Below are 26,715 nucleotides of genomic sequence, written 5' to 3'. Positions count from 1 at the left end.
GCTGTGACTCCAGGAGAGAAGGCGACCCCAGGCCGGCCTCCACTGTGTTCTTATCCACCCCTCCCAGCCTGGCTCTGAGGTGGCCCAAGGTCTAATGCAGACGTGTCCATACCCAAAGGATCCAGAACTTTCCGAGGAGGCGACAAAAGAAGGGAAAGGAGAGATCCATAAAGAGGCCGAGCCGAGTGCCGGCCAGGGGCGTTCCCAAAACCCGGCAGAGAAAGCTAGGCCCAGGCCCCTCTAGGGAAGCTTCAAAAGGCCCTCTTTCTCAGTTCTTTTAACATCAGATTTGGACACGAGTCAAGTCTTGCACCTTTCTGTGCCAGAACCTGAATAAACCACCCAGGGGATGAGAGTGGTACGGAAAAAGCCCGTTCCCCGACCATGAAGGGCTCACGGCAACGGGCCAAGACAGCCACGGCCAGCTGACCTTGAGGGGCCTTCCTGACACCCACCAAGGCCCGGACAACAAGGACCGCAAGGAGACTCTATAGAAACATAACAAACTACGGTACGAGGCAGGACGGAGCACGCGGAGGGGACTCTGAAGCACCATGGAAGATACCACGATGCCATTCCCGGATGTCTGGACTTTACAGAATAAGAAAACGTGGAAGAACTCAGGGGCTGCCCAAGAAGAAAACAGGTCAGCAAATGGCAGAGATGGACAAGCCTGGCCCAAGGCCTCTTGGGGTAAAGGAATCTCTACTGGAACACAGCCGCCCTTGTTCATGAACATGCCCTTGGGCTGCTCCCACACTGCCGTGGTAGACGCCGTCCAGCCTGCAAAGTCTAAAATATCTACTGTCTGGACCTGTGTTGGTCAGGTTCTGGTACTACGACAAAACACCTGAGATAACTAACTTACAAAGAGGAAAGATGTCTTGGGGCTCGCAGTGTTAGAGCTTCCAGTCCATGAGCAACTGGATCACTGCTTTGGGCCTGTGGGCAGGCAGCACATCACGGAGGGAGCAGTGTGGCATCAGCAGGAAGCAAAAGAGAGGAAGAGAAAGGAACCCTGGTCCCACAGTCCCCTGCAAGGGCATGTCCCCCAGTGACCTCAGGGCCTCCCCGGGAGCCCTACCTCCTAAGTCCCCATCAACTCCCAGGAGTTCCACACTGGGGACCACGTCTCTAGCACCTGGGCCTTTGGGAGACACTCACAACGCAAAGTATATGGTGAGACCTTTACAGAACACATTTGCTGACTCTCATGTGACAGGATTCAATCCTGAAAACATACCTATGGTCCTCAAATTGACAGTGAATCAGTAGAGTCCCAATCAAATTAAGGGAGGATTTTCATGGATCAATTGATTATTAAATGCACTCTGGAAATGCCAAGTGCCAAGTACAGGGGAATTTAACTTTGAGGGTCCTCTTCTGATATCAGCCGTCCCTGGCCAACAAAGACCTCAGAATAACTGAGAACATGCATAAGGGAGCTCGGCAGGGGTCTGGACACAGTGACCATACAGGAAGGTCAGTGGTTCCAATTCCAGAGGCTGTGTTGACGTCCTCCGAGCTGGCCACCGGACCCTACACCTGCCTGGCTCGCCAACCTCACTAGTTAGACTCCAAGCAGATTTGCAGGACTCCCACTCCCTGATATCAAGGCTCTCAAAAAACACAATTAAAACACTGTGGTGGGGCTGGGGCTGGGGCTCAGTGGTGGAGCACTTGCCTAGCATGTGTGAGGCACTGGGTTCGAATCTCAGCACTGCATTTAAATGAATAAAGGTCATTGACAAAAAATAAAAATTAAAAAAAACACTGTGGTGTGAGTACAGATGAATGATCAACAGAAGAGTCCACAGCAGACCACACGTGGATGGATGGATACACACCTGATTCGTGAAAGGGCACCCGTCAGATCATGGAGGAAAGGATGATCTAATAAGTGGCTCTGGGTCAATACGACGTTCATATGGGAAAGGAAGAATCATGACCCCCAAGTCACACCACACACAAAAGTCCATTTCAGGCAGCTTTTAGATCCAAAGAAAAAGGTAAAATAACAAAGCCTCTAAAAGATGAAATGGAAGAATAGCTTTTGGACCTTAGGGCAGGCAAAGACCTTCGACAGGATACGAAAATCCCACCCATAAAGGAAAAAATTAATATTGTGAATTACGATACAATTAGAAATTCCTGCTCGTCAAAACTTCAGAGGGGAACCGGGCACAGTAGCACACACCTGTCATCCCAGCAACTCAGGAGGCTGAAGTAGGAGATTACAAGTTCAAAGCCAGCTTCAGCAACTTAGCAAGGCCGTAAGCAACTCAGCAAGGCCCCGTCTCAAAATAAGAAAATAAAACAGAGCTGGGATGTGGCGCAGTGGTTAAGCACCTCTGAGTTCAATCCCCGGTATCAAAAATAATAACAACGACAACAACAACAAAATACAAACTTCAGAGGGCGAAAGAACAGGCTGTGGAGTGGAGGACACATTGCCATGTATGTGGCCCAGAGCTTGGCATCCGCACGACATATAAACTCCAACAACTCAGCAAGGAGAAAACAAATAACTCAAAAAGAAGGGACAAAATTTGAGCAAACACTTCACAAAAGAAGACACCTGAAGAGCCACTTTAAAAAGATACTCACCATCCTTACTCACGAAGGAAATGCAAATGGAATTTGTTTCCAGTGGATATTGACCACTCCCTACCCACCAGAATGGCTAAACAGAAAAGGCAGACAATACAAAGTGTTGGCAACTGTGTGCAGCCAACAGAACTCTCCGAGATTTTTCACGCAGGTGTGAATTGGTACACCCGCTCTGCAAGACAGAATCTAAAGCTGAATGCAGGCACCTCCTGTGATCTTGTTTGGTTCCTAGAGTCGTGTGGGCACCTGTGCACCAGAAAACTGTACAAGAATGCATTATTTCTTTTCACAATGACCAAAAAAAAACTGGAAAATGTACAGAAACATCAACAGTAGAGTGGAGATATTAAGTGGGTGCTACATTCAACAGCAGAATACCACATACCAATGAAAAAGAACCAGCTGTCACTAAACATAACGAGGATGAATCCCCCAATCATTTGAGCAAAAGGAAAAGCATATTCTTTTCTTCTATTCATCTAATGTCAAAAATAGGTAAAGTTATGCCATACCATAAGGCAAAGAAAATTTTTTATTTTTATTTTTTTAATTTTTTTTTTTTTGTACAAGAAATCGAACCTAGGACTTCATGCACATGAGGCAAGACTCTGCCACTGAAAAACTAAATCACATTGTGAGAAGTCAGGATAGAGATGTTTTGGGGGGACAGCTGGAGGAAATGACCAAAAGAAGGTATGGGGAGAGTTTCCAGTAGATAGCGCCACGTTTGGTGAGCGGAATCAAGCCACACGGCGGGGTGGGGGGCGGGGGTCTATTTGTGAGACCTCACTGAGCTGATACTTCAATCAGTGGACATTGATGTGTGTGTGTGACACTTCTGATTTTAAAGTCCCCTTGTCCCTGTGTGGACAAAGGTAAGTTTGCTCACTCAGAACATTAGGAAGGCCCATTATCTATCTCCATCTTATTCCAAAAAAGAAAGAACATGCAGAAATCAAAAAGCCCACGAAGAAAAACGTCAGAATAAAGGAGTCTGTAAAATGGAGGGCTTTTATAAAAATCTGTATGAAAGAATGTTACAGGAGGTTCCGAGGCCCATCTGTGTGCCTCCCCTTGCCAGTTCTCGTCTGCAGCGCATCCTGGGAAGACCTGGCCTTGGGTTCCAAGGGCCTTCTGGCCTCCTGCACTGGAGGGCCTCAGGCCTCTGAGCCCAACACGTTTCCAAGTGACCCCACTTCCTGCCCGGACTTTCCCTCTCCATGGCTCTCTCCATCTCCTTTGAGGGTAACACCACCCTTCTCATCTGTGCCCGCCAAGACCTGAGAGTCCCGCCAGAGCCCTCTCCCGGGGCCTCTCCAGCCTTCTGTAAAGCCGCCTTCCCACCACGTCCAGAGTCGAGTGGTTGAAGGTAGGATTCAAAATGTCGCACACATTAGGTGTATACTGAGTGCCTGCGTGTGTCTGCGTGTGTGCGCATGCCCATCATTTCCCACCTGAAGTACTGGCAACTAGTCTCCCTGCCCACACAGAAGCTGGAGTGAGTCTTTAAAACCCAGAAGTCAGAACTTGCCGAGCCCAGGCCCACACGGTGGTCTACAAGCCCTTCTTTATCTCTCTGTCCTTATCTTCCACTGTCCTGCCCCTTGCTGGTGCCTGAAGCCAGACACCTGCAGAGCTCCCCCCGACGCCCCTGTCTCCATCACACTTGGCTCAGACAGGACCTTCCCGGCCTGGCCTCCTCTGACCACTTCATTAATAAGGCACCTGCCCGCCACGTCTCGCTCCAACCCCTTCATTCTCCCAACCTCCCTGAACTTTTCTACTTTTCCTTTTCCCCCAGAGTTTTCTAACACACTGCATCGTTTGCTGATTTTCCTTTTGGTACTGGGGGTGGTTCTGGGGACTGAGCCCAGGCGTGTTTTACCACGGAGCTGCATGTCCAGTCCTGTTTTACTTCAGGGCAGTGTCTTGCTAAGGACTTTGTTTATTTTTGTTACCTGTTTCCCTGCGAGGCTCCAGGCTCCAGGAGGACAGCTCATCTCCTACCCCAAGCAGCTCCAAGAGGACCTGGCACACGGCGGGAGAGCCACCAACACAGGTGAGGTGGGCCTGATGGTGATGTCTTTGGGTTACTCTCTTGGTAGCAGATGGAAATTGGGGACCACGGGGATTCTTGGAGAGAGCTCACAGCAACCCCAGGACATTAGCATCAGCCACTGGATATTTACAGGGCTCCTTCCCTGGACTGGACTGTCCAGGCACACAGGTACAGCAAGGGACCAGATTGCTCTCCAAGAGGCCTGCGTGCTGGTGGGAGAGGTCACTTCAGAGGGAGGGAGATTGATAAGTCAGCAGGCTGGAGGGTGACAGCGAGGTGCAGAGGTGGCCAACTTGACCCGGGGCAATCAGCCATGGCCACTCTGAGATGGAGTAGAAGAAGACACACAGTGACAGAGGCCTTTCCTAAAATGACAGATGCCAGGAGGACTCTCGGTCCACCTGGTGAGCGGAGAGCAGACAATCAGGGGAGAGAGTCGCAGAGACAAGTTCTGCTCCTGGGGATGGGGGTGGCGGGAACGCCCCTGCAGAGGGGCTTTCCTACTTCACTTTATTTCCTTTTGTGGAAGAATGGCATTTCTCCCCCCACCCCACCTCACTAAGACAAAATTGACAAGCAAAATCTGTCCACATGATGTCCTTGTACGCAGACACGTACAGTATGAAACAATCAAATTGAGCTACCTACATCCAGCCACTCACGGACTTTTATTCTGTGTGTTTTAAGAACAGTCGGGATCTGCTCCGTCAGCACACAGCTTGTTAACCATGAGGGGGCTACCTTACCTTACACGCGTGCACGAGGGCACACACACACTTGCAGGAGCCCGACGGCCTGGCTGAGGGGCATTCAGAGACTCTCACAATGAATCCATAGAAACGGAAAACCAGCTCCCCCCTGTTCCCATCCCAGGGTGCCCACCCAGAGCCTGCCCACCTCCTCCCTGTAGCTCCCTCCACCTCCCCCACAGGGGGCCCTTCCTGCTCCTCCAGGGGCCATGCTCCCTCCAGCCCTAGGGCTCTTCCTCTGTCTAGAAAGTCCTTTGCCGGGCCAGTGTGGAGGTGCACACCTGCTGTCCCGGCCACTCCGGAGGCAGAGGCTGGAGACCACAAGCTTGAGGCCAACCTCTGCAATGTGGTGAGCCCCGACTCAAATAAAAATAAAAAAGACTAGGGGCGTAGCTCAGTGGTGGAGCACTCCTGGGTTGGAAAGAGAGGGAAAGAGAGAGAAAGAGAGAGAGAGAGAGAGAGAGAGAGAGAGAGAGAGAGAGAGAGAGAGAGAGAGAGGAGAGAGAGAGAGAAAGGAAGGAGAGAGAAAGAAAAGGAAGGCCAGCCTCCACGGCCTCTCCAGGCAGAGGCTGGCCACCTTCATATCCCTCGTCTGCCATTCTTTCCCTGGGGAAGGGTCACTTAGCACCCTGGTTACACGCTCTGCCACCTCCTTTCACGACAAGCTCTGTGGTTGTGATTTCTCATACGATGCAGAGCTGTGTGGTTTCATTGATGTCTGATTCCTCTGCTAATTTCTCAACAACAACTCGGGACACTGTTCTGGTCCCTTCAGTATGTGCAGCGCCTGGCCCGGAGCAGTGCAGACTGGGGCAGGGTGGGGTGAATGTTACTCACAGCAGCCTTTGAGCAACTACTATCTACACTAAGCAGTTTGGGGGTCACTGGCCAGGTCAAGGCTCAGCCCCTCTCTGGACAGTCTTCCTGCAGGGTCCAAGACAGACTCAGGAGAAGATGAGAAAATACCCGACAGAATGGCATCAGAGGCAGAGCTAGCTTCCGGGCATCGCTTCCTCTTTCAGGCAAACACACCCTCGCCTCCATCTATGCCCTCCCACCACGTCAGCTCCAGAGCGTCTTTTCCCGTCAGACGGGGTGAGCCTGGCCGAGACCCTCGTTCGTGGTGAACCACACCTGGGCGGCAGGGTACAAGCACCCACACCGACCTGGGCTGATCGTCCTGCTGGAGAGGCCTCAGAGACCCTGCCAGCTGGGTCCTGCCCCAAGGCCAGTGTCCCTGAGCCCTGCCATGCTGCCCCAGGGCTGGTCTTTCCTGAAACCTTTTCTTCAGTCCTCCCAGGATTCTCCGAAGTCCCCCAATGCCTGCTGGCACTCTTCCCTCTGGCACAGGTGGCTGTCAACCAAAGAATCACAATGAAAGCAAGACATGGAGCCTGTAGGTGGCACAGACGATGTGGGGAAAGGTGACCGGAGATAAGGGAAGGGCGAAGAGGAGGCAGCCAGGCCCAGGCCTCTGTCCCCTGCCAGCTGAAGTGTGCAAGATGTGACCTCGTGGCCAGTCCTCACCCCGGCTTCTGCCTTCACCTAGAACAGCCACCAGACACCGGACCTTCCAGCTGGATCTGGAAGCAGAGAGCAGAAGGGCAAGAGGCCGGGGGCCAGCTCACCCCGCAGCCCCCAGGCTGGGTGTAGGTGCAGGAGGAGGAGGAGGCAAAATGCCCCAGAGAGGACAGGACGCTCCCCACCAGCCGGGCCACGGGACCGCTCACAGGCCTTGGTCACTTCTGCCTTTGTGGAGACCTTCCGTCAAATATATTAAAAGGCATAGCTGGTCACTGTGTTGATAGAAAGACAAAGATCTTAACCTTCTAGACTAGAACATTTTTCCCAACTTAAAAAGTGCATTTTATTTCTCTGATTTTAAAAGAAATTAAAACAACTTTTTGTGTCTCTAAAATTATTGTGGTCCCAGGGCTCTGTCACCCACCCAAGGATGGGAAAGCTGCTCTTCTGCTTCCACCATGAGAACACTCTCCTGGCTGGGGAAGCGTACATGTAGGTATAGGTGTGTATGCAGTGTCTGTGTGTACACACATGTACACATGCACACATCACATGTGTACATACATATATCCACACGTGTGCAGACATTATGTGCCTCCGGGGATACATATTACTGTGCGTACATGTGTGTCTGTGCATACATGCATCTCCGTGTGTATATATTTACGTGTGCGATTGTGTGTTTTTAGTCAGCTTTTTCACCACTGTGGCCAGAAGACGTGACAAGAACAATTGTAGAGGAGGAAAAGTTTGGTGCTCATGGATCCAGAGGTCTCAGTCCATAGTTGGCCGACTCCACCTCTCGGGGCCCAAGGTGAGGTAGGACATCGTGGCAGAAGGACAGAGGAGGAGGAAAGCAGCTCAGAAAAGAGCAATCAGGAAACAGAGAGAGAGAGAGAGAGAGAGAGAGAACACATGAGCGAGCAAGCTCTGCTCACAAGAGACAAAATAGAAACCCTAAAGTCACGCTCTCAGTTACTTGGGTCACCCAGTTAATCCGTATCAGTGGATTAATCCACTGATTAGGTCACGATTCTCATAATCTGATGATCTCACCTCTGAAAATCCTCGCATTGTCTCATACGTGGGCTTTTGGGGGACACCTCGTATCTAAACCATAACGTGTGAGCGCACACCCATGTGTTTGTATCTACACACGGGTGCTTGTGTTTTCTGTCACTAGGTCACAAATCCCAAAGTCGGCAGCTGGCAGGCAGCACCTTCTGTTGTCTCCACCCTGGGTCAGAGGTCCACACACACAAACCGGCCCCTGTTCAAGGCCTCGCGGGCTGCAGTGGGGGTCAGTTGGGTCACACCCTCATGGACATCCTGAGGAAGGATCTGCCTCCAGGCTCATGGGGTGGGTGGCAGGATCTATTTCCTTGTGGGTGTGTGACAGAGATCCCCACTTCCCTGCCACTTGGGGATCAGTCTCAGCTTCCTGGACTACCTGCAGGCCCCGGCCACGTGACCTTCTCACCGTGTGGCTGTTCTCTCTGCCCAGGTCAGCAGGAGTCACGCAAGGTCATGTGATCGTGGAGGAGCAGACCGTCACCCGGCCACACGACACAACTTCATCCAGGAAGCGACATCCCTCGATGCTCACAGATCCCGCTCCCAGGGGCTGGCAGCCCCACAGCCATCGGAGACTTCTGCCGACCACGCGACCCTTAGTGACCAACACCAGGAGCTCGGCGTGCTCTTGCCAGGTCCTGTTCTGTGCCACTCACACACGTCTTAACAACAAGATTATCCCAGGTCCCTGTTGAACAAAGGGATGCTCAGGAGGGTGACGTGCTCAGAGCCTGCCCAACAGGGAGACCAGGGCAGGAAGGCGACAGTGACACTTCTCAGCCCGAGTGGGTCCCGTGCCGTCTGTAGCGAGGCTGGCTCCCCATGATGGGCGCCCAACCGTCCCCAGGGCTGCTCATACTGGGATGCGGTTCCCTGTCCCCATGAGCATGTGACCCAGGAGTGGAGTCTGAAATTCCTGTAGCAGCCATCTGGGTGCTGCAAACCCAGGGCTCTGGCTCTTACGCCCTTCCAGAACCACCGGGAAGTGGGTTGAACTGAGCACTGGGCCTCAACTCTCGGGCCTCTGGGCCAGCAGGTCTCAGGTGGGGCCCCACGTGATGCCCACTTGGGATTCCACATGATGAATCTGCTCTGGCTCAATGATTCTCCAACCACAGAGACAGGAGCTGCTTGGGGCTCTTGCTGGGCAAACAGGCCCTCGGACGTCAGGATCGTCCCCTCTGAGGTCTCTTCTCCCGTCCAAGTAGATTTGGAGCTGAAAAGCTAAACAAGTCCCAGCTAAGGGGACAGCAGGCAGGCAGGCCAGCCATCTTCTTCCCTGTGGCCGGAAGAAAACCAGACCTTCCCGTCTGTAAAAACCACCTGCTGGAGATGGGAGCCCTGAGGAGGGATCAGAAGCACCGGTCATCCCTGCGCTTACAGGGCCAGAAGCTCCCTGGCCCTGGCCTTCTGCCCGGCAGGGCAGCTGCAGCTCTCCGGCAGACCTGGGGAGCTTGAGATCCCTACCTGAAGAGGCAGATCCACCTGAAGACCCTCCACCCCCCACAGGTCTTCCTCTTCCCCAGAGACCTCCCTGAACTCTCCCATCACTGATGCCGTGTGCTGGGCTCTTCTTGTCCCAGATGCTTGTCCGTCCGAGCAGATGGGCACCAGGCTCTGCCTCTTCCGCATGCCGTAGAATACCTGGGCCTGGGGAACTGTAGGTGCTTAGCCAGGACCTCTCACGGTTCTCATGCCATCTTGGGGACATTCCACTGTCCAGCCCCATGGTCAGCAGGATGGGAAGGAAAAACTCTGGTTCCAGTGAATCGCTTTCCAGGGCCCAAGGAGAGCACAACAGGATGGGCCCGCGCTCTGCCTCAACTTCTCCTTGATGCACGCTAGGGGGTGAATCTTGGGGAGAATCGTGGACTTTGCATTAGACAGGCGTCATTTTTACAGATAAGGGAATGCCACCAGCACATCATCCGCTGAAACATTGTTTAAATGTGGCTCTCCCTCCCCCCCTTCCCACCCTGCAGCTGCTGGCACCAGCCCTTCCCAGTTCTCAGTCTCTTCCTGCCAGCCTGGGCAGGAGAGGAGCTCAGCCCAGGGGAAGTCACTTGACAGCTGTATGCTAACCAAGTGGCCCCGGCTGGTGTGGCCGTTTATCTGAATCCGAGTTCACAGACGAAGTGACAGAGCACCTGCTCAGGGTGGCCAGAGAGTGCCAGGGCCTCAGTGAGGAGCCACAGCGGGCTCCTTAGATGCAGAGGAAACAGCAGAATTCTCTTCCAACCTGAAAGAACCCAGTGCCAAGGCTCGACGACAGCGGGACCTGGCCCAGGTGCAGGGTGGAGTGGTCTGGGACAGTCCATGAGCTCCACCAGGACGCTGCGTGGCCGGCGCCTGGAGCTGGGCTTCGGCTACTCTGAGCACACAGGTCTCCAACAGGGTCGGTGCATTTTTATGTGATCGACATAGTTCCTACCCTCGTGACGCTGCCTTCGCCTTTGACATACCAAGCTGTGGGTCAGACAGTCAAAACAATGAGGGGAAAGGGCATGACCAAAGCCCCACGAGCCACAGAGAGCAGAGCTCGGTTTGAACTCGAATCTGATGCCAAACCCGAGCCCTTAACTTCTCCTGGGGGTCCCAGCCAAGCTGGACTTCTGGCACCCAACTGTCTTCGTCAGCCCCTCCTTCCCTTTTTGCAGAGCTACATCATGCCTCATAATATTTTTAATTCAAGGACACACGATTTAATACACTAAGTTGTGTTAAATGGAAAAGGTGATGAAAGACAGACACACACACTCAACATGCTTCTGCCTGGCCTCTGGGTGGTGCACATTGCACCGTGGGTTACAGAGTAAGTTTTTTTTTTTGTTTTTTTTTTAAGGACAAAACATTATAACCCTCGTGATCAGCAATGTCCCCCTTTGGCCCCAGAAAGCTGGAGAAGGCACCCTTTGGAGGGAGCCCGATGGCCTAGAATCTGCTCCACAAACCTCTCTCTGGTGGAAAAGCCCCTGGATCGGGCGTTGGACCCACCTAACAGAGCCAGTCAAACGTCCACTTTTGGGGGTAGCGCCAGGCCCTTCCTGGTGAGGCTTCCGAAGTGCAGATGGGCCCGAGGGTGGCGGCCGGGCAGAATGAGGGCTCCAAGCGCCTTGGTATTTGTGGCATTTTCAAGAAGCCAGCCCAGAAAATGGGGCTGGAGCTGCCTCTGGTCTCCTTCTGCGTTTCCATCCCTGCAACTTATTGCCACGGATTTCAACTCGGAACAAATCTTCCGATAAGGCTGCCAGGCGCATCCTCCCCTCATAAATGCTTAATTAATCTCACGGCATCTTCAAACCAGGCTCTCTTCACAAGAAGCCAAGAAGGACGTTTTATCCTAAATCAGCCCGAGCACTGGATATTGATTTGGGATTCTGTGAAAATGTCAGTAGGAACCAGCTGAGCAAGGCGCCTGACCGCGAGGACAGATGCAGGCAGCGTCCCCCTGACTCTTGCTCCCTCTGCTCTCCAGGACTGGGCTGCAGCCTCCTCCATCACCTAGGGAACAGCGAGACCTCCCCCTCCCCATGCCCCTGCCCAGAGAGCAGCACAGCAGCCTCTCGCAGGTGCACAGACCTTTCTGCCTGGCTTTATCTCCAGGCACCCCGGCAGGAGAGAGGTGAACAAAGAGCCATTAACCCCTAAGTGAAATCGTCCCTGACGTTGCCGGGACAGGCTTGTAGACACACACTGCGTCACTGCCTAAGAACCAGTGTGGCTGAAGAGCTCGTCACCAGCCCCCCAATTCGAGCCTGGATGCTGGGATTATCAGGACACATGCATTATGACCTGGCATGTCCCTAGGAAGCCGAATGCCTAAACTCCACCCAGAGGCCCGTCTCTTCTTCTACAGGCACATCCCTCAGGAACTGGCGAGCACCTGCCCACCTGCCCTGGGTCACAGGAACCAGGAGGAGATCCAAACGCGCACAGCTCTGTGCTCTCTGCAAGAGAAAGCAGCCGGGAGGTCCCTTGCTCGCTCTCACTCTCCTTGATCTTCAAAACTGTTTGTTTGTGCTCTTGGTCCCACTCACGGAGGGCCTCAGCAGCTCTGCCAGGCCTCTGTGCACCCAAGTTCTGCGACCCAGCTCAGGCCTATGACATCACGTGAGCAGGTCATGACCCTTGACTGCCAAGCCCAGGCCCCATGATTCCCGAGTCTCCCCAGGGACGAGACGATGGCCACACAGGGCCCATTTATCAGGGATGAACACTTTACCAAGGAGAGCTATTAAGGCCCCCTGGCCGCCTTCTGGTCTCGCCATGGCTCCACGGCTCCATTGCCAAGTGCCAGTGGCCACAAAGGCACTCTTGTTTAAATCGGGGACAACCGGGGTGCCACCACCTGACACGCTGGATTGTGAACGAGCACTCGATGCTCTTCCAGGTGGGGCTTCTTTGGCCAGAACATCATCAAGGCCACGGAGCAGAGCCTCAGCCACGGACGGCAGTGAACTTTGTGCAAGACAGAGCGGACTACCTCAACCCCCCTCACGTTGTCCTGACCTTCCCCACCACCCTCCAAGGAAAATGGCTGGTCCTTCTGCTCGAGCAGGCAAGAGAGGCTCTCTAGGCCACAGGAGGGCACACGGATGTTCTCCGTCTTTCCCGGGCAGGCCAGCTTCCTGAACTACCCCGGTAAGACAAACTGCCTTTAGAGTAAAGCAAAGTTCAGGAATTCTATTGCAGCAGAAAAATTGGCCAGCTGCTAAAAGTGGCTGGAGCTTTAAATTATTAAGCCTCTGCAGGCCAGCTGGGAGCTAGAGCCCTTTGCGTTGTCTGCCGTGTCTCCTAGGACTGTGGATCCCAGTGGCCATTCGGTGAACCGGTATCACTGCCTCCAGACCCCAGGGGTTCTCACAGGGGGAATCAACCCCAGTTTAGGATGAGCACCTTCTCCTTTGTCCTGTGAACTGCAGGCTCACAACCTCACCCAGTAGAAGCAATAGAATCACCATCCAAGTCGTAAAGTGTCCCAGTTAGAGAGGCTGTTCCCTGAGCCTTGCAGAAACTTCTCCCAGGGAAACCAAGCTCTGGCCAGCACCCACCCTGGAGGCTGCCAGGCTGATTCAGGGTGGAACTTCCCAGAAAACATTTGGAGACTGCATAAGGTCAGCAGAAGTTTGGTTTGCTGGCGAGAGGCCTGCCGGACAGGAAACGGCCTCCGTGGCTCCCATGAGTGGTAACTGGAGAGTCTCCTGGGTAAGGAGCTTGGTGATGGCAGCCGGGTCACTGCAAGATGCCTCTTCACACACCAGGACACACCCCTCAGCAGGCCTTGTCCCAAGTTCTGCCCCTCCGTCCCCATTTCTGGTCCTTTGCTGATAGTCCCAGCAGGTTTAACAGCCCTAGGACCTGAGGTCCCCCAGCCCACCCTGCCAGGCTCCTGGCTGAGCTGCTGGGTCATCCCCGAAGGCCTCTCAACCCACTAAGGAGAGACGGCAGCCGACTGATTTCCAAGCCTAGTAGAAGTCAAGGTTTCTGGCCTTCAGTGGGACTCTGGCCTGGAAGGGCCCCATGGGATCCTAGAAACTTTCACGTCATGGGGGAGGTGACCTCTCAGGGACCCCCAGCTGTGAAAACACCTGCCATCGAGGTTCCAGCCCCTGACGGAGGGCAGAGACACCACATCTAGAGAGGCAGGAACAAAAACTGCCCACCTGGGGTCCTTCCTCCCTCTGCCAGTCAAGGGAGGGAGAAACCAGCCATAAATGTGCGCACCTCACCCGAGGATGGACACCGGGTGCTGCCACCGCCGTCTTCAACCACTCTGTTTGGTCTCAGTTTCCAAAGAACCACAGAAATGCGCCAGGCTCAGGGTCAGTTTGCCTGACCGGCCCTCGGAGTGCAGATTTGCATGGGGACAGGATTCCCAGGAAGGCTTGTGGCTCTTTCCTGGATACCTGGGGCTGCCCAGGTGTGCTCTGCAACAGTGGTCGGCCCTGGACCTGGCTCTGCTCCGGTTTTAGTGATGCCCAAAAGTGTCCGTCCAGTATCTGGAACAAAGGGAACCATAGGCAACCAGCTCAGGACAGCTCCCAGCCGTCTAAATGGAAGAGGTCATGGGTCAAGGAGGAGCAGAAACCAGGATCGATCACCACACACACACACACACACACACACACACACACACACACACAAGAAGAAGAAGAAATGTGAAATGGAAAGCCAGGTGACAGTGCACCTCACACACTGGGGCTTTGCTCAGAGGCGTTTGCTGATCTGGTAAAACTGATGCTAGCGTTTCAGTGGCCATAGAGAGAGGGAATGAGGCCTTAGGTGTGCTGGGATGGAGTAGTCGGGAGTGTAACACACACACACACACACACACACACACACACACACACACACACAGCAAGAAGAAATAAGAAAGCTCCTGTGTCTCAGTCTAAGTGCTGCACTGAGGAGGAGGAGGACGGAGGAGGAACCTCCTTGAATAACTCATCACCCCTCCTCCGCCCTCAACCTCGGGTTTGGGTTCAAGTTCATACCACCTGGGAGTTGGAGGAAATTCCCACCCCTGAAATCAACATTGCCTTCACTGATGGTATTTCAAGGTAAAACCCAACACCGTGAACTCCAAATGTAAACTTGAAATGCACCCAAAGCAATAGTTATCCTGGACACAAGCCAGAGACAAAGAGCACTATGCCCACAGACACCAGAAATGGACTGTAAAACTCTTGTATCAGATAAATATGGCTTTAAATGGCTAAAGATAAAATGAAGAGCAATAGAGACAAGAGATTACTTAAAATTTAATAAAAAAAAAAAAAGACATAAAAGAATGCCTGCAAGATTTAAAGACAACTCACACAGAACATTTAAAGGTTACAATAAGACATTAAGTGAAAACACGGGTTGCCAAAGTTTGGATGAAAACCAGACACAGCTAGAAAGAAAATTAATGAACCAGAAGATAGTGTTTTAAGTCGTTATGCACAACCCAGCTGAGAGGCAAAGATGGAAAATACGAAAGAGTTCAGACAGGGAAGTCTAATGTGGATCACAAAGGAATGTTTGTAAGGGAGGGGTAGAAAGGATGGGAGAGAAGCGGCGTTCAAAGGAGGAAGCAGCTGAAACGGATCATATTCTGTTATATGCATGCTTAAGCATGCCACAGTGAAACCTGCTATTCTGGATGATTAATGTGCACCAATTAAAAAAAAAAAAAGGAATAAGTAGCTGAATGTTCTGTAGGACAGAGACACCAATCCTCAGATCGGAGACGTTCAAGCCCCAGACAGTATAAAGAAAACTAGATCCACCCCTGGACACTTTCTAATGACACTACACAACTTACAGGATTGTAAAAGCAAATCCATAGACAGAGCAGACGACCTGCGGAGCCATGACCCCAAGACCAGCAGAGGCCACTTCCACCAATGGAAGCCAGAAGTCAGGAATATCAGACCCACAATGTGGAGAAAGGAGATCAGCTTTGGAATCAACTTATCCCGCTGATCTCATCCGGTAATAATGGACCGTGTTACTGGGGCTCACGGTTTCAGAGGCTCAGCCTGTGGGTGGCCGACTCCATTGCTCTGGGCCCGAGGTAAGACAGCTTCATGGCAGAAGGACATGGTGGGGAAGAGCTGCTCGGTCCCCGGCAGCCGGCAGCAGAGAGCCTGAGTGCAAGGAACCAGGGATGACACAACCCCAGGGCCACCCCCAGGGACCTACTTCCTCCAGCCAGGCCCTGCCTTCCCTCAGCAGGAATCCATCCAAATCTGGATTAATCCACCCAATGGATTGATCCACCCAATGGATTGATCCTCCCCTTAGGTCACAGCTCTCCTCTGGCCGGTCCTGCACTGCCTCACCCATTAGTTTTTGGGAGACACCTCGTGTCCAAACCATAACACTGTCCACGACTGATAACGACTTCAGGGAGTTCAAAGAGCCAAGTTCAAGTTTCAGGAGGTCTCACGGCTGTGGCTTGGTCCTCAGATGCCCACTGGAGTGACCTTCGACCCTGGGGTTAGCACAAAAGGCCCACACGGGCACCAGGCAGGATGCCTGACTTAAAGGCCCAAAGAAAGGCACCCGCTTTGCAGATCAAAGCCTCCATGTTGGTTCCATCTGGCTTATTCCCCGAGAGCTCAGAAAGATGGATGAGCTTATTCCCAAGGAAGGACGTGGTCATAAACCACAAGAGACAGAGACTGTGATGAAGCCGGGAGTGGGTGATTCCCTGAGGTCTGACTGCCCCCCATGGGAGGTGGGGGTCCCAGGACCTCCACAGCACTTCACAGCGAGGCCTTTATAGTCTCCCTAGTCCAGCATCACATGGGCAGTGCCAAGCTCCGACGCCCCGTTGCCCCGGAGTGCCCTCCACGAGTCCTTGAGCCTCACACGCCAGCCCCCCGCAGGGATCCCCGGGGCGTGTTCCCTCCAGCTTGCGCTGAGCCCGCAGCCCCTGCTCTCCATCTGGGAAGAGGTGTGGGAGCTTGTCTGGCTGAAGGCTTTGCCCTGGGTTCCATGGTGGAGGGGAATCGAGTCCTCCTGCTGGGAACCGGCCTCAGGCAAACACGTGGAGCTGAAGGAGAACATCCCGTGCGGCTGAGCTGAGCACTGACCATGTCCAAGAGCAGACCACCTGGAAGGCTCAGCCCGTCCCACCTTGGAGGTCCTCCTGGGGGGCTGGGTATTATGGAGGCCAACCTCAACTGGGGAACCCACTGGTCATGTGACCCCAGAACCTTCAAAGAGACAATCCTGGTAACTTGGGATTCCCCACCCTCCACCAGGGGCCATTTCCCTTCCTTCTTGGCTCTGAGGTCACCAAGTCCAGACACTCTCCCTTTGCCATTGAGGGCAGAGGGCTGGCTCTGCGGCTGGCCTCCCAGGGGCTACTTGAGGGTTGGCCCATCAAAAGTTCCCTTCTCGATGGTGCCCACCTGCCACGCTGGACTGGTGCAGCCTCAAGATGAAGATCGGGACATCCTGGGGCCTCAGGACCACTGTTTTTGTTTCTGTCCCCCACCCCTGCCACAACGTGGGACAAAACACCAGCGGCTCACGGGTCGGCCGCTGACCACCACCCACACATGGCAGAGAAGCCCAGGCACCAGGAAGAACCCCGCCGTGTGCCGAGTGGTGGGTACCCCACCCACAGAGGAGGAATGCGGAGATGTCCCTGATGCTGGACGCACCCTAAAACTGGGGCCTGTCCCACCGGAACCCAGGACTCACACTGGAGGTTAGGCTGGCAGGGCCCGGCTGCTGGAGGCTGACCCTGCAGAATTTTAAATCTTTTACTTGGTAAAATTAAAGCCCCAGATTAGGTTTCTGTGGAGGAACCAAGACCCCAGGTTTCTCTTGGAAGATGTGGCCACATCAGCCACCTGGGGTGTCCCTGAGCAGCAGCCCCCACAGCCCCACCCACCTGGCCCCTCCTCCAGACCGAGTATGGGCTCTTCCGTTGGTTGACCGCCTTTTTAACCCTACACCACTTCCTGGGGTCAGATGCTCCAAGTTTTGTGGAAGTTCTATTTGAATTCTGTTTATCCAGCTGCCTCTTACTCAGGATGACCGTTTAATTTAATATGAATCAAGGATCTCTTGAGAAGGATCGCGAACCCCCCCCCCAGACACCAGGAGAGAGACTCGGTGGGCTCCCCAAGCACACAGGGCCGTGAGCGCCATTCCTTAAACAGCCTTTGGGACGAGGGGCTGGGAATTTATTTTCCTAACTCTGTTGATTGCTGGCCCTGGGGGCAAGGGGGGGGCGGGTCAAGGAAAGAACAAATGTTCCATTTTATTTTTTTATAACCACAATGATCGTCCAAGGGGAAAAATATCAACATTTTTACTTCTCAGAAAGACGTGCCCACGGGGAGAGTTTCAGTTCCCAGCATCACTAAACTTTGTCCCACTGAACAAAACAGAGAAACTGCACTAATAAAACACAGTCATGGTGACTTTAAATGTTTATATATAATGTGTTCTGAGCTCCGTGCTGGGACAAACACTGTGCACATAATAAGTCATGGTCAGACTCAATAAAAGTGGATGAGGTAGCAAACTGTTATCCCCATGCTCAGGATGAGGAAACTGTGGCACAGAGAAGTCAAGGAGTTTGCCCAAGGTCACACAGCTAGTGAAGGGCAGAGCAGAGACTTGAACCCAAACCGTTAAGCTCTTAAGTCCACACTGTAACAACACGCCCTGCCTCGGACAGGTTGTTCTGTGGAGAAATACGCCAGTCCATGATGTAAGGACACACGGGGCTTAGTCCAATCCTGTGAGGACCCAGCGTGGCCACTGCTGGGAACGTCCGAGGTCAGGCTGTGGACCACCGGGCATCCCTGACCACACCCGCATTGCCAGCTGCATGCAGCCGAAAGACATCACTGAGAACTGGCAGCCAGGACCCCACCCTGGGACTAAGGGTGTGAGGTCCGTGGGGAGGAACCGCTAGGGCAGCAGTGAGTGACAGGCCCATCACTCCGCCCACTGGGCCCGCCAACGCCGCTTTCCCTTTAGGGCCTGGAAGAAAGAGCACTCAATTCCATCAGCCCAGGGACAAGGAGGCGAACTGTCCCCGACTCTGGCCTCCTCAAGCCCACGTGAAGGCTATCCAGGAGCCGAGTCTGGAGAAAGAGGCTGAAGGCAGCCACACACTGCGTCACCGCGTCCCCTGGCCCCACTCAACTGCACTGACGGCTCCCCAGGAGGACAGGGTGGTTGGAGACAGACACCCAGCCATGCTGCTGATGACGGACAGCACGGTTCCCAACCTCAGGACGCTCGGAGGCTGAGACAGAAGACGTGAAGCCTGCTCCCCAGCCACCAGGCAGGTAGGAGACTCTTCCCTCTCTGGGCCTCGGGTTCCTCGTCTGTGAAGTGGGTGCAGCTTTCCTTGCCTTCGCGATACGGCAAGGAAGAAATAAGGCAGCACGTGAGCCCTTGGCACGTGCCCATCTTGGAAACAGCCCTCGGTGAGCATCGGCAGCTCGCCACCCAGAAAGCCTCTTTCTGGAACATGGGGTCACTGTTCCACCTGGAGAAAGCCAGGCAGAAAGCGGGTCCCGCGTGCCAGCTCTAGGGATCCACAGGGAACCTTAAAACCACGTTGCCATTTAGGAAATGTGCTCTTTCGTGTTTGCAGAAACACACGATGTGCCCAGCTCAGAGCAGACGCCCCCAATTCAAGTTCCTTTACCTGTAGGTCGTAAATCTAGCGCGTGGCCTCCGAATGCAAACAGGTGCTGTGTTCAGAAGGCGTGGTGTTGTGCCAATGGCGGGGAAAGGGATTCAGAAGGAGCAAGATAAAAGTCTAAAGGTGGCCAGACCCAGCTCCAGGGACCACCTGACAGTAAGGCAGACCGGCAGGCACGGCTCACCTGTGCTGAGTTTCTACAGGGTGCGGGCAGGGGACAGTTCCCAACTGGTGGTACAAACAAGAGATCTTGCAAGTGGTACAAGTAGTACAAGCTCAAGATCTTTGAGCTGCTACCCAGAGCAGCCAGCTGCTCAGATGTTAAAGTCTTGTCCCCTTCCGGTCCTCCCCCTCTCTTCCACCCTCCCCCTTGAGCTAGGCCTGGAATCCCGCCGTGTCAGCAGGACACACAGGACCTCACATCCTGGTCAAGCCAAGGAACCCCACAAAATGCTTTCTGCCCAAAGGAGACGGGCTGCAGGTCGACTCAGGGACACAGGGGCAGCTTAGCAAGTCAGAGCCGGCCCCAGGAGCCGTGGCCTGCAAGCCGGGCTCACCCCACCACCAGGCCACCGGGCCACCAGGCCAAGGATGCACCCAGAGCCCTGCAGAGAAGCAGTGAGACGGCAGCTCAGGGGTCCCCGGGCAGACGTTTCGGAACTCAGGAAGAGACGGAGGAGGGGGAGCGCTCAGTCACTCTGAGGTCGGAGCCCGCTGGCTGAGTCTGCTGCTGTGCCCTGGAGTGCCCCCACCACCCTCAGGATGACGCTGGAAGCAGCCAGAAACCAGAGCAGTGACAGTGGGCAGGGTGGTGACAGCTGCTCCAACCTGAAGGAGGTCAGGCAGGAGACTGAGCCCAGCAGCCTCCACTGGTCATTCCCTCCCAGCCAGGACACTGCCGCGTGACATTGGGGCTGTGGCGGGGGACAGAAGAAAAGGGAAGAAATGTTGGTTGGGGTCAGAAACAGAAGGTGCCTGGAGTCTTGTACCCTCCAGGAGTGGGATGGAGGGCCACAGGGAGGGCATGGCTTCCCAAGCCCCGTCTAGGGATCTCAAGCTTCCCTGGTGGCCACCCCAGGGCTAGGACTGAATGAGAAGCAGCTCTGCTTCCTCCACGGCCCCACCAGGCCTCCTGCCCCACTGCTCCTATGAGGTCAGAGTTTGATGGCCCCCTGCACACCCCGTTTCGCCCTGGCTGCCAACCTTCTACACCTGCTCCAGGTCCCTTCCTGCTCCTGCCCCTCCTTCCATCCCCCCTTTAGCTCTTTACTGGTCCGTTCTCAAGAATCAACTTCTAAGGCTGAGCTTTGGCTCAGTTGGTAGAGTGCTTGCCTCACTTGCACAAGGCCCTGGGTTCAATCCCCAGCACTGCCAAAAAAATCAACTTCTTCCCCTAAGATGCGAGAGACGCATGGATGAGAAAGATAAACCCAGGTCATCACCAGGGACCTGGGCTCTAGGGGTCAATGTCCAGGCTTATCTTCCCCAACAGCATGACCCTGGACCTGCTAGCCACGCAGAGGAAACTGCTTAGGGTTTTAAAAACCATATGAAGAGATGGTTCAGGAAACGGCACATCGACCAGATCACCAACCCCTGGAGTAAGGGCCAGCCCCGCTCCACTCAGGCTGCGATGCCTGACACTCTGCAGAACACAGTGGGGGCCCACAGCTGCCCGTCCCTGGGGAGCAGATGTGGTCAACCCCGCCGTGAAGCCCCGAGGCTGCAGATCAATTTGCGCACACATCTAAGATCTCAAGGCAGTACCAGCCCAACTCCAAATGGCCGGCTGCCACGTGCCAGGGCTTGCTCTGGGTCCCTTCCACCCCCCTCCCCGACTTTCAACTTTGGGTTAATTATTCTTCTTTGTGGTTCTTCGGGGAAAGTGTTGTCCGCTGAGACCACCGGGCATTCTTACTGTATGCTACGCTGCTCTCTTGACATAGTTTCTAAAAAGGAGACGGAGGATTTCATGACCTGATTCAGGCCTCCAAAAGAGAGAAGGAAGCACGGGGAGGAATGTGAGAAACCAACCTGCCTCCCTACAGTAACCCAGGCAGGCAGGCGCAGGGAAGCTGCCCAGGAAAGGCCCCTTTCTGATGGAAGTTGATGCACCTGGGCCACTCCAGGGTGGAGACGGAGGTTCTCAACCTGCTGGACAAACCAGAATCTGGTTGGGGTGCAGAAGGGGGCGTTTAATACTCCTTTCTTCTCTTCCAAAAGCAGCTATGCTCCCCTTTCCACGCCCAGACACACTGCCCGGCCCAAGGAAGGGTGCTTTCCCTGTATTGACTTATTTAACCATTGTAACAGCCCTATGAATGGTGCTCAGCATCCTCATTCTACAGATGAGGAAGACATCTGAGAGGCTGAGTAACTTGCCTGAGGTCACACAGCTTCTAACAAGTGAAGTTGGGACTTTGACCCAGGCAACCCAGCTCTGAGCCCTCACGCATTCCATGAACTGCTCACATCCGGTCTTAGAAGCCAGATGGAGTTTGACCTCTCCATTGAGATGCACTTCTCTGAGTACAAAGAAACTAAGGCCTGGAAGCTCCAGGCAGCCCCAAGTCCCACCATCTTGTTTTGCAGCTGGAGACAGATACCGGGGAAGGGGGGAGGGTCTGCGGTTTCCAAGATCATGCAACCAACCACCAGTGGAGGCACCCAACAACTCAGGCTCCCAAACTCCTGATACAGTGCTCTTCCCAGCACCTTCCTGAAATACCAGGTGAAATGCACGATTAACACTTTAACACCCAGGAAATCACTGGAGGAGCACAAGGCCTCTCTCGCGGCATGAAGGAGCGCTGAACAAGCCGGAACACGCATCCTAGTCCTTAGGCAAGTCCCAGAGTTGTCACTCACGGCCTCCAAGCCTTGAGGAGGCCGCCCCTGCTGTCTTGGTGACCTCAGGCACCTCCTAGCAAGATGGCAGGCGTGGGCCAACGCTGCAGCCCAGGTCAACTTTTCCCTCCCGAATTAAACCTGAGCCATTTGGAAAACGAATCCAGGGGCAAAGGTCAAGGGATGCCCACCGCAGAGTCAAGGGCTGAGCGGGCGAATCCGGGCATCTAATTTACTCCAAATCAGCCAGCCAGGCACGGCCCCAGCCCAGGGACAGAGAGAGGCAGGTGGACAGAGACCAGTCCAGGCTGGCACCTGCCCCCCAAAATGGCCACAACAGCCAGCACATCATCATGTCCCTCCTGACGCACCTTCCTCCACCCTTCGGCCAGCCACCAAGAGCACCGGCAAGGACCCTGGCTCATCACGCCCAAGTGGCACATTCGGTCTCAGCCAGCCCCAAAACTTCATCATTTAAAGTGATAAAGGCCAGGCAGTCGTGTCCCTGCTAGTTCATTCTCACGCCCCACATGACATCAGGATGGAGAAGAGACCGATGGGGGACACTCACAGACCTCTGCTCTGGGAGGACTCGGCTCCCCACTGGCTGGGCACATACCCCAGAGCTTCCTACCTGCTTCCATGAGCTGGCACTGCTGACCAAAGACGTGGGAGAAGGTGACAGGGCCTGTGGCAGCACTGGATGTCGCCAGCGTGGATTCCATGGCTCTTTTGGGGTCTCAGGTGTTGGTCATGTGGCAGGGTCCAGACCCGTAGAGTATCCGAGCAGAGGACTTGGACCGACCCCCGGTCCCTGGAGGCTACTTGTCACCTCCGAGAAAACGTCCCCGCCCCCAAAGTTTATAGCGCTCCTCGCTCTGCCCGCCCTGTCCCCGCGGTCTCTGCCAGACACCAGTCAAGTGAGGGCTGAGTCCCCGGAGCGCTGGCCGCTGGGGCGCCGCGGCGGGAGTCAGATGTAAGACACAAATCCAAGTCCCCCCAAGGCGGGCGGCTTCCTCGGTGCCTGGGACCCGGGTCTGCCGGCCGCTGGCCGCGGAAGCCGCGCGGCCCCCTCCGAGCCGCTCCGCCCGGCCGCGCAGGCGGGATCCAGCGCCCGCTGCAGGCAGAGCGCGGCCCGGGCTCCGCCGCGGCTCCTGCCGGGCTCCCGGGGGAGCTGGCCTCGCCGGCGCCGCCCAGCTCCGGGGCTCCCAGGTCCGCGCGCCAGCACCGCGGCCCGAGGCCAGCGCGCCCCGGGGCGGCAGCCGCAGCCTGGGGAGAGCGCGAGAGGCGCGCGCAGCTCGGGCGCTCTGCAGCTGGGCTCGGCCGCCCGGTGTCCCCGGCTCATCCTCTGCACCTCCGAGCCTCTGCCTTCGCGCTCCCCGCGCCGCGTCCGGCAGTGTGCGGGGGGGGGGGGGGCGGGGGCTAGAGGACACAGGTGGAAGCCCCTGCGGCCACCTACTGCAGGGGGCCCCCCAGCCCACGCCGCCACCCCTTTTCCATGATGCAAAAGGGCTGTTACTTGGAGAGATCCTGGGTGCAGAGGGAAGTGCTAACTCAGCCGGGCAGGCTCCAGGGCGGCTGTAACCTCTTCATGCCCACAGCCAAGAAGTGCCAGGCCCAGGAGACCAGGCTGTTGGCAGTGAAACCCAAAGCTCAAGAAGACGGCAGGAGACGTGGACCCCTCATTGGCGCTCGGGTCATGGAGAGGGGCAGGCACCTCGCCTTGGCCATCCCAGCCCTCTACGTGCGGGATGATGAGTCTCCGGCTCCTCTCAAGGGAAGGGGCAGCGCCTCTGAGAGGGGGAGGGGAGGATACCTTTCACATGGTGGCAACAGCTGCCGCTGTGGATGCTGCATCTTTATTTTTCTTTCCCATCTGCTGATCACAAAATCCGCCAACTTGAGAGACGCTGCATGTCTCCAGCCAGCATTCAGGGTGCTGTCTCTGAGGACTGAGCGTTGCTTTGCAAGACCCTGTCAATCACTTAGTTAAGCAGCACCACCTGGCCCAGGAGTGAGACCCTCCCCAGAGTGGGAGGCTGGGCTAGGTCAGCACAGCTGCAGCTACCAAAGCACCCGTGTCCACTGGCCCGAGGAGAGGCCCATGGTCTCTTCGGTATTTAAGACACAGAAGGTAAAGTTTCAACCAGTTTGTGGGCCAAAAAGTCTCCCAGACCAAAGGCTTTCCCATGAGAACCCTTGGCCAGCCATGATATCTGGCTTGGTGACATTCTGAGGGGTTTCCTGGGATGGTGACACTAAGCAAGAAGCCACCTTCAGATGAAGCCTGACTTTGCATTCATGGCTTCAGGTAGCTTCAATGATGGAGCGTCCGTTCTCTCTGACAACAGGGATCCAAGATGGTCAAGGATCAGGTCAGAAGAAGACCTGGCTCTTGCTAACAAACTGCAGAAGCCCCACACAGGAAGGGAAAGCCATTGGCTTCCGGGGCCTGGGTGTCTGGGTGGATTATGATGATCCCAGCAGCTAGCTGTGCCTGTGCTAGAAAAATCCCCTTCAGCCTACAGGTGTATTTTGTTGAGCAGACCATGTTTCTCCCCCCTTCTCTGTACCCCTGTCCATCCTGCCCACTGTGACATGCTGGTTCATGTCTTCAATCCCCTGTAGTTTTGTCCCATTGGTTCCCATAGTGCCTACCCGAGTTGCCACCTGTGGTCAGCTGCTAGAAACAGCCCAGGGATGGTGCCACCTGAAGGTTGGGGTCATCAAGCCATATAGTGTCCACGTCAGGACACGCTGAGAGTGGATGGAGGCTCTAGGAGCGATCGATCGCATCAGGAGGAATCAGCACAGACCAGGAGGGGTGACTGTGTCAGGATCTCCCTGGCTGTAGACCAGGAGTGGAGGAGACTGAGCCATGATGGATGCAGATCTGAGTTCATCAAATGCTTCCAGGTAGACCCTCGGCACGGCTCTGCAGTCTGTAGATCCAGCAGGACTGCCGGCGCTCCCGGCCTACTAGGCGAGGTACTGATACCGCACCTGGTTCCAGTCCTCGCTCCTTCCCACATCATTACCAATAACTGTTGGAAGCTGAGGAATCTGGTAGGTGTAGTTCATTAGAGTTCGTTGCTTGATTGGCCTTAATTACTAGGAAACTGAACACTTCTTGAAGAGCCTGTGAACTCTAGAAGTTTCTTCTTTCGGAGAGTCTCTGTTGGAAGGCATGGCCCACTTTCCCGGGCATCTTCCTGTTTTCTGGTTTGTGGATTCACAGCAGTGCCTCGACTCGGCTAGATGTTGACCACTTACCCATGTAGGTGTTGCCAGGCCTCCCACCAAGCTGGGCACGACTAGTAACTCTGCCCGTGGGCCTTTCTTTGACTGGAAGCACCTAATGTGGTCAGATCCACTGGCCTTCTCGCTTCCAGGATGACCTGGGAATCTTGCTTAAGTTACAAAGTCACCTCCTTCGAAGTTCGACCTTCATACTCAGGCCTGGAGTTTCTGTGGAACCACACTATGCCTGGTATTATGTGGGGGTACTTACCCCGCTGCAGTATCTGAACCACGTTTCCCCAAACCATCTTTACCCCCAAGAGTGGGCTGAATGAGTGGCCCACGGGGGACAGCTTTGGATGTTGAACTCCTAACCCCCAATACGATGTCTCGGGCGGTGGAGTCACTGGATCTTGAGGGTAGAGAATTTGTAAAGGGGACCCCAGAGAATTTGTAAAGGGGACCCCTTGCTATCTTTCCACCATGGGGAAGGCACAGTAAGAAATCGGCAGTCTACAGCCCACAAGAGGGACCTCACTAGAACCAGACCTTGTGGGCACCCTGATCTGACTTGCAGTTTCTAGAACCATGAGGGATAACTTACTGTTGCTTCAGCCACCCAGCCTAGGGTAATTTGTTATAGCAGTGCACACTGAGCCAGGCACCCTGCCCTCCCTTTCCCCACTGCAGCAGCATTATTATCTTGTCGGTTTCCATAGACCAGGGTCTGTCCTTGAGGGCTCTGTCTTGTTTACGGATTCCCCATGCTGCGCTGCCGCTGGTAATGCTTTAAGGTTACTGGCCCACATTTCAAAATGTCTGGACTGGGAATTTTTCAAGACACGTCGCATTTGATAGCACTGAGCCTGCTCGGCTAGTGCTACAATCCACTGCAGAAGCAGACCCGCCTTCTACAGGTGCACGCTGAGCATGGCTCCCAGCCTGGTCTGCAGCACTTACCATAGGAGCCTGCTCCTCGGGGAGACGAGTTCGTGTACTGGACACTTCTCCCGAGATAGGTGAAGCGAAGACCCCATTAGAGCAGTCCTTAACACCCTGGAGGGAGGAATAGGGGCGTGGCAGAGAGTGGCAGAGGGGAGGGGCGAGGAGACGGGGGAGAACCAAGGCCTCAGCTGTCTGCGCTCATTGTCACAATGAACCAACCACAAATGGAAAAGCACGGCCAGCCTCTGCAGCACGGAGCCTGGAGGGTCTTGCATTCCAACACAGGCTCTGGCCAAGTCTCCAGGGCAAGCCTAAAGCGAGGGAGATCAGAGCCGAGCTCAGGAAGGAAAGTGGGTCCCCACGGTGCAGGAAGATGAGGGGGTGCGGGAGGGGATTGGGGCCCAAGCAGGGCATTGGGGTGAGGCTGGTTTAAACGCCATGTTCTACGTGAAGCGTTTTAAAATCTGCTTGGGAATCTTAGATTAGAAAGGATCTGAATT

At 54.8% G+C, this 26,715-nt stretch overlaps 1 protein-coding gene across 2 annotated transcripts in view; it reads right to left on the bottom strand.

Annotated features, from left to right (window-relative positions):
* Kazn (kazrin, periplakin interacting protein) overlaps nucleotides 1-23,113 on the bottom strand; it is an 892,501-nt gene extending 869,388 nt beyond the window's left edge. The window contains exon 1 of one of the 2 annotated variants that reach the window (XM_078025325.1): nucleotides 22,665-23,113. In XM_078025325.1, the coding sequence (XP_077881451.1) occupies nucleotides 22,665-22,755 (91 nt within the window). In that variant the 5' untranslated portion in view covers nucleotides 22,756-23,113. The remainder of the gene's footprint in view (nucleotides 1-22,664) is intronic. The other variant, XM_078025324.1, reaches the window with a different exon arrangement.
* Between the last annotated feature and the right edge of the window lie 3,602 nt (nucleotides 23,114-26,715).

Source organism: Ictidomys tridecemlineatus, chromosome 11, assembly GCF_052094955.1.
Source record: "Ictidomys tridecemlineatus isolate mIctTri1 chromosome 11, mIctTri1.hap1, whole genome shotgun sequence".
NCBI classification, from domain to species: Eukaryota; Metazoa; Chordata; class Mammalia; order Rodentia; family Sciuridae; genus Ictidomys; species Ictidomys tridecemlineatus.
This window is presented reverse-complemented; position numbering and strand designations above follow the sequence as displayed.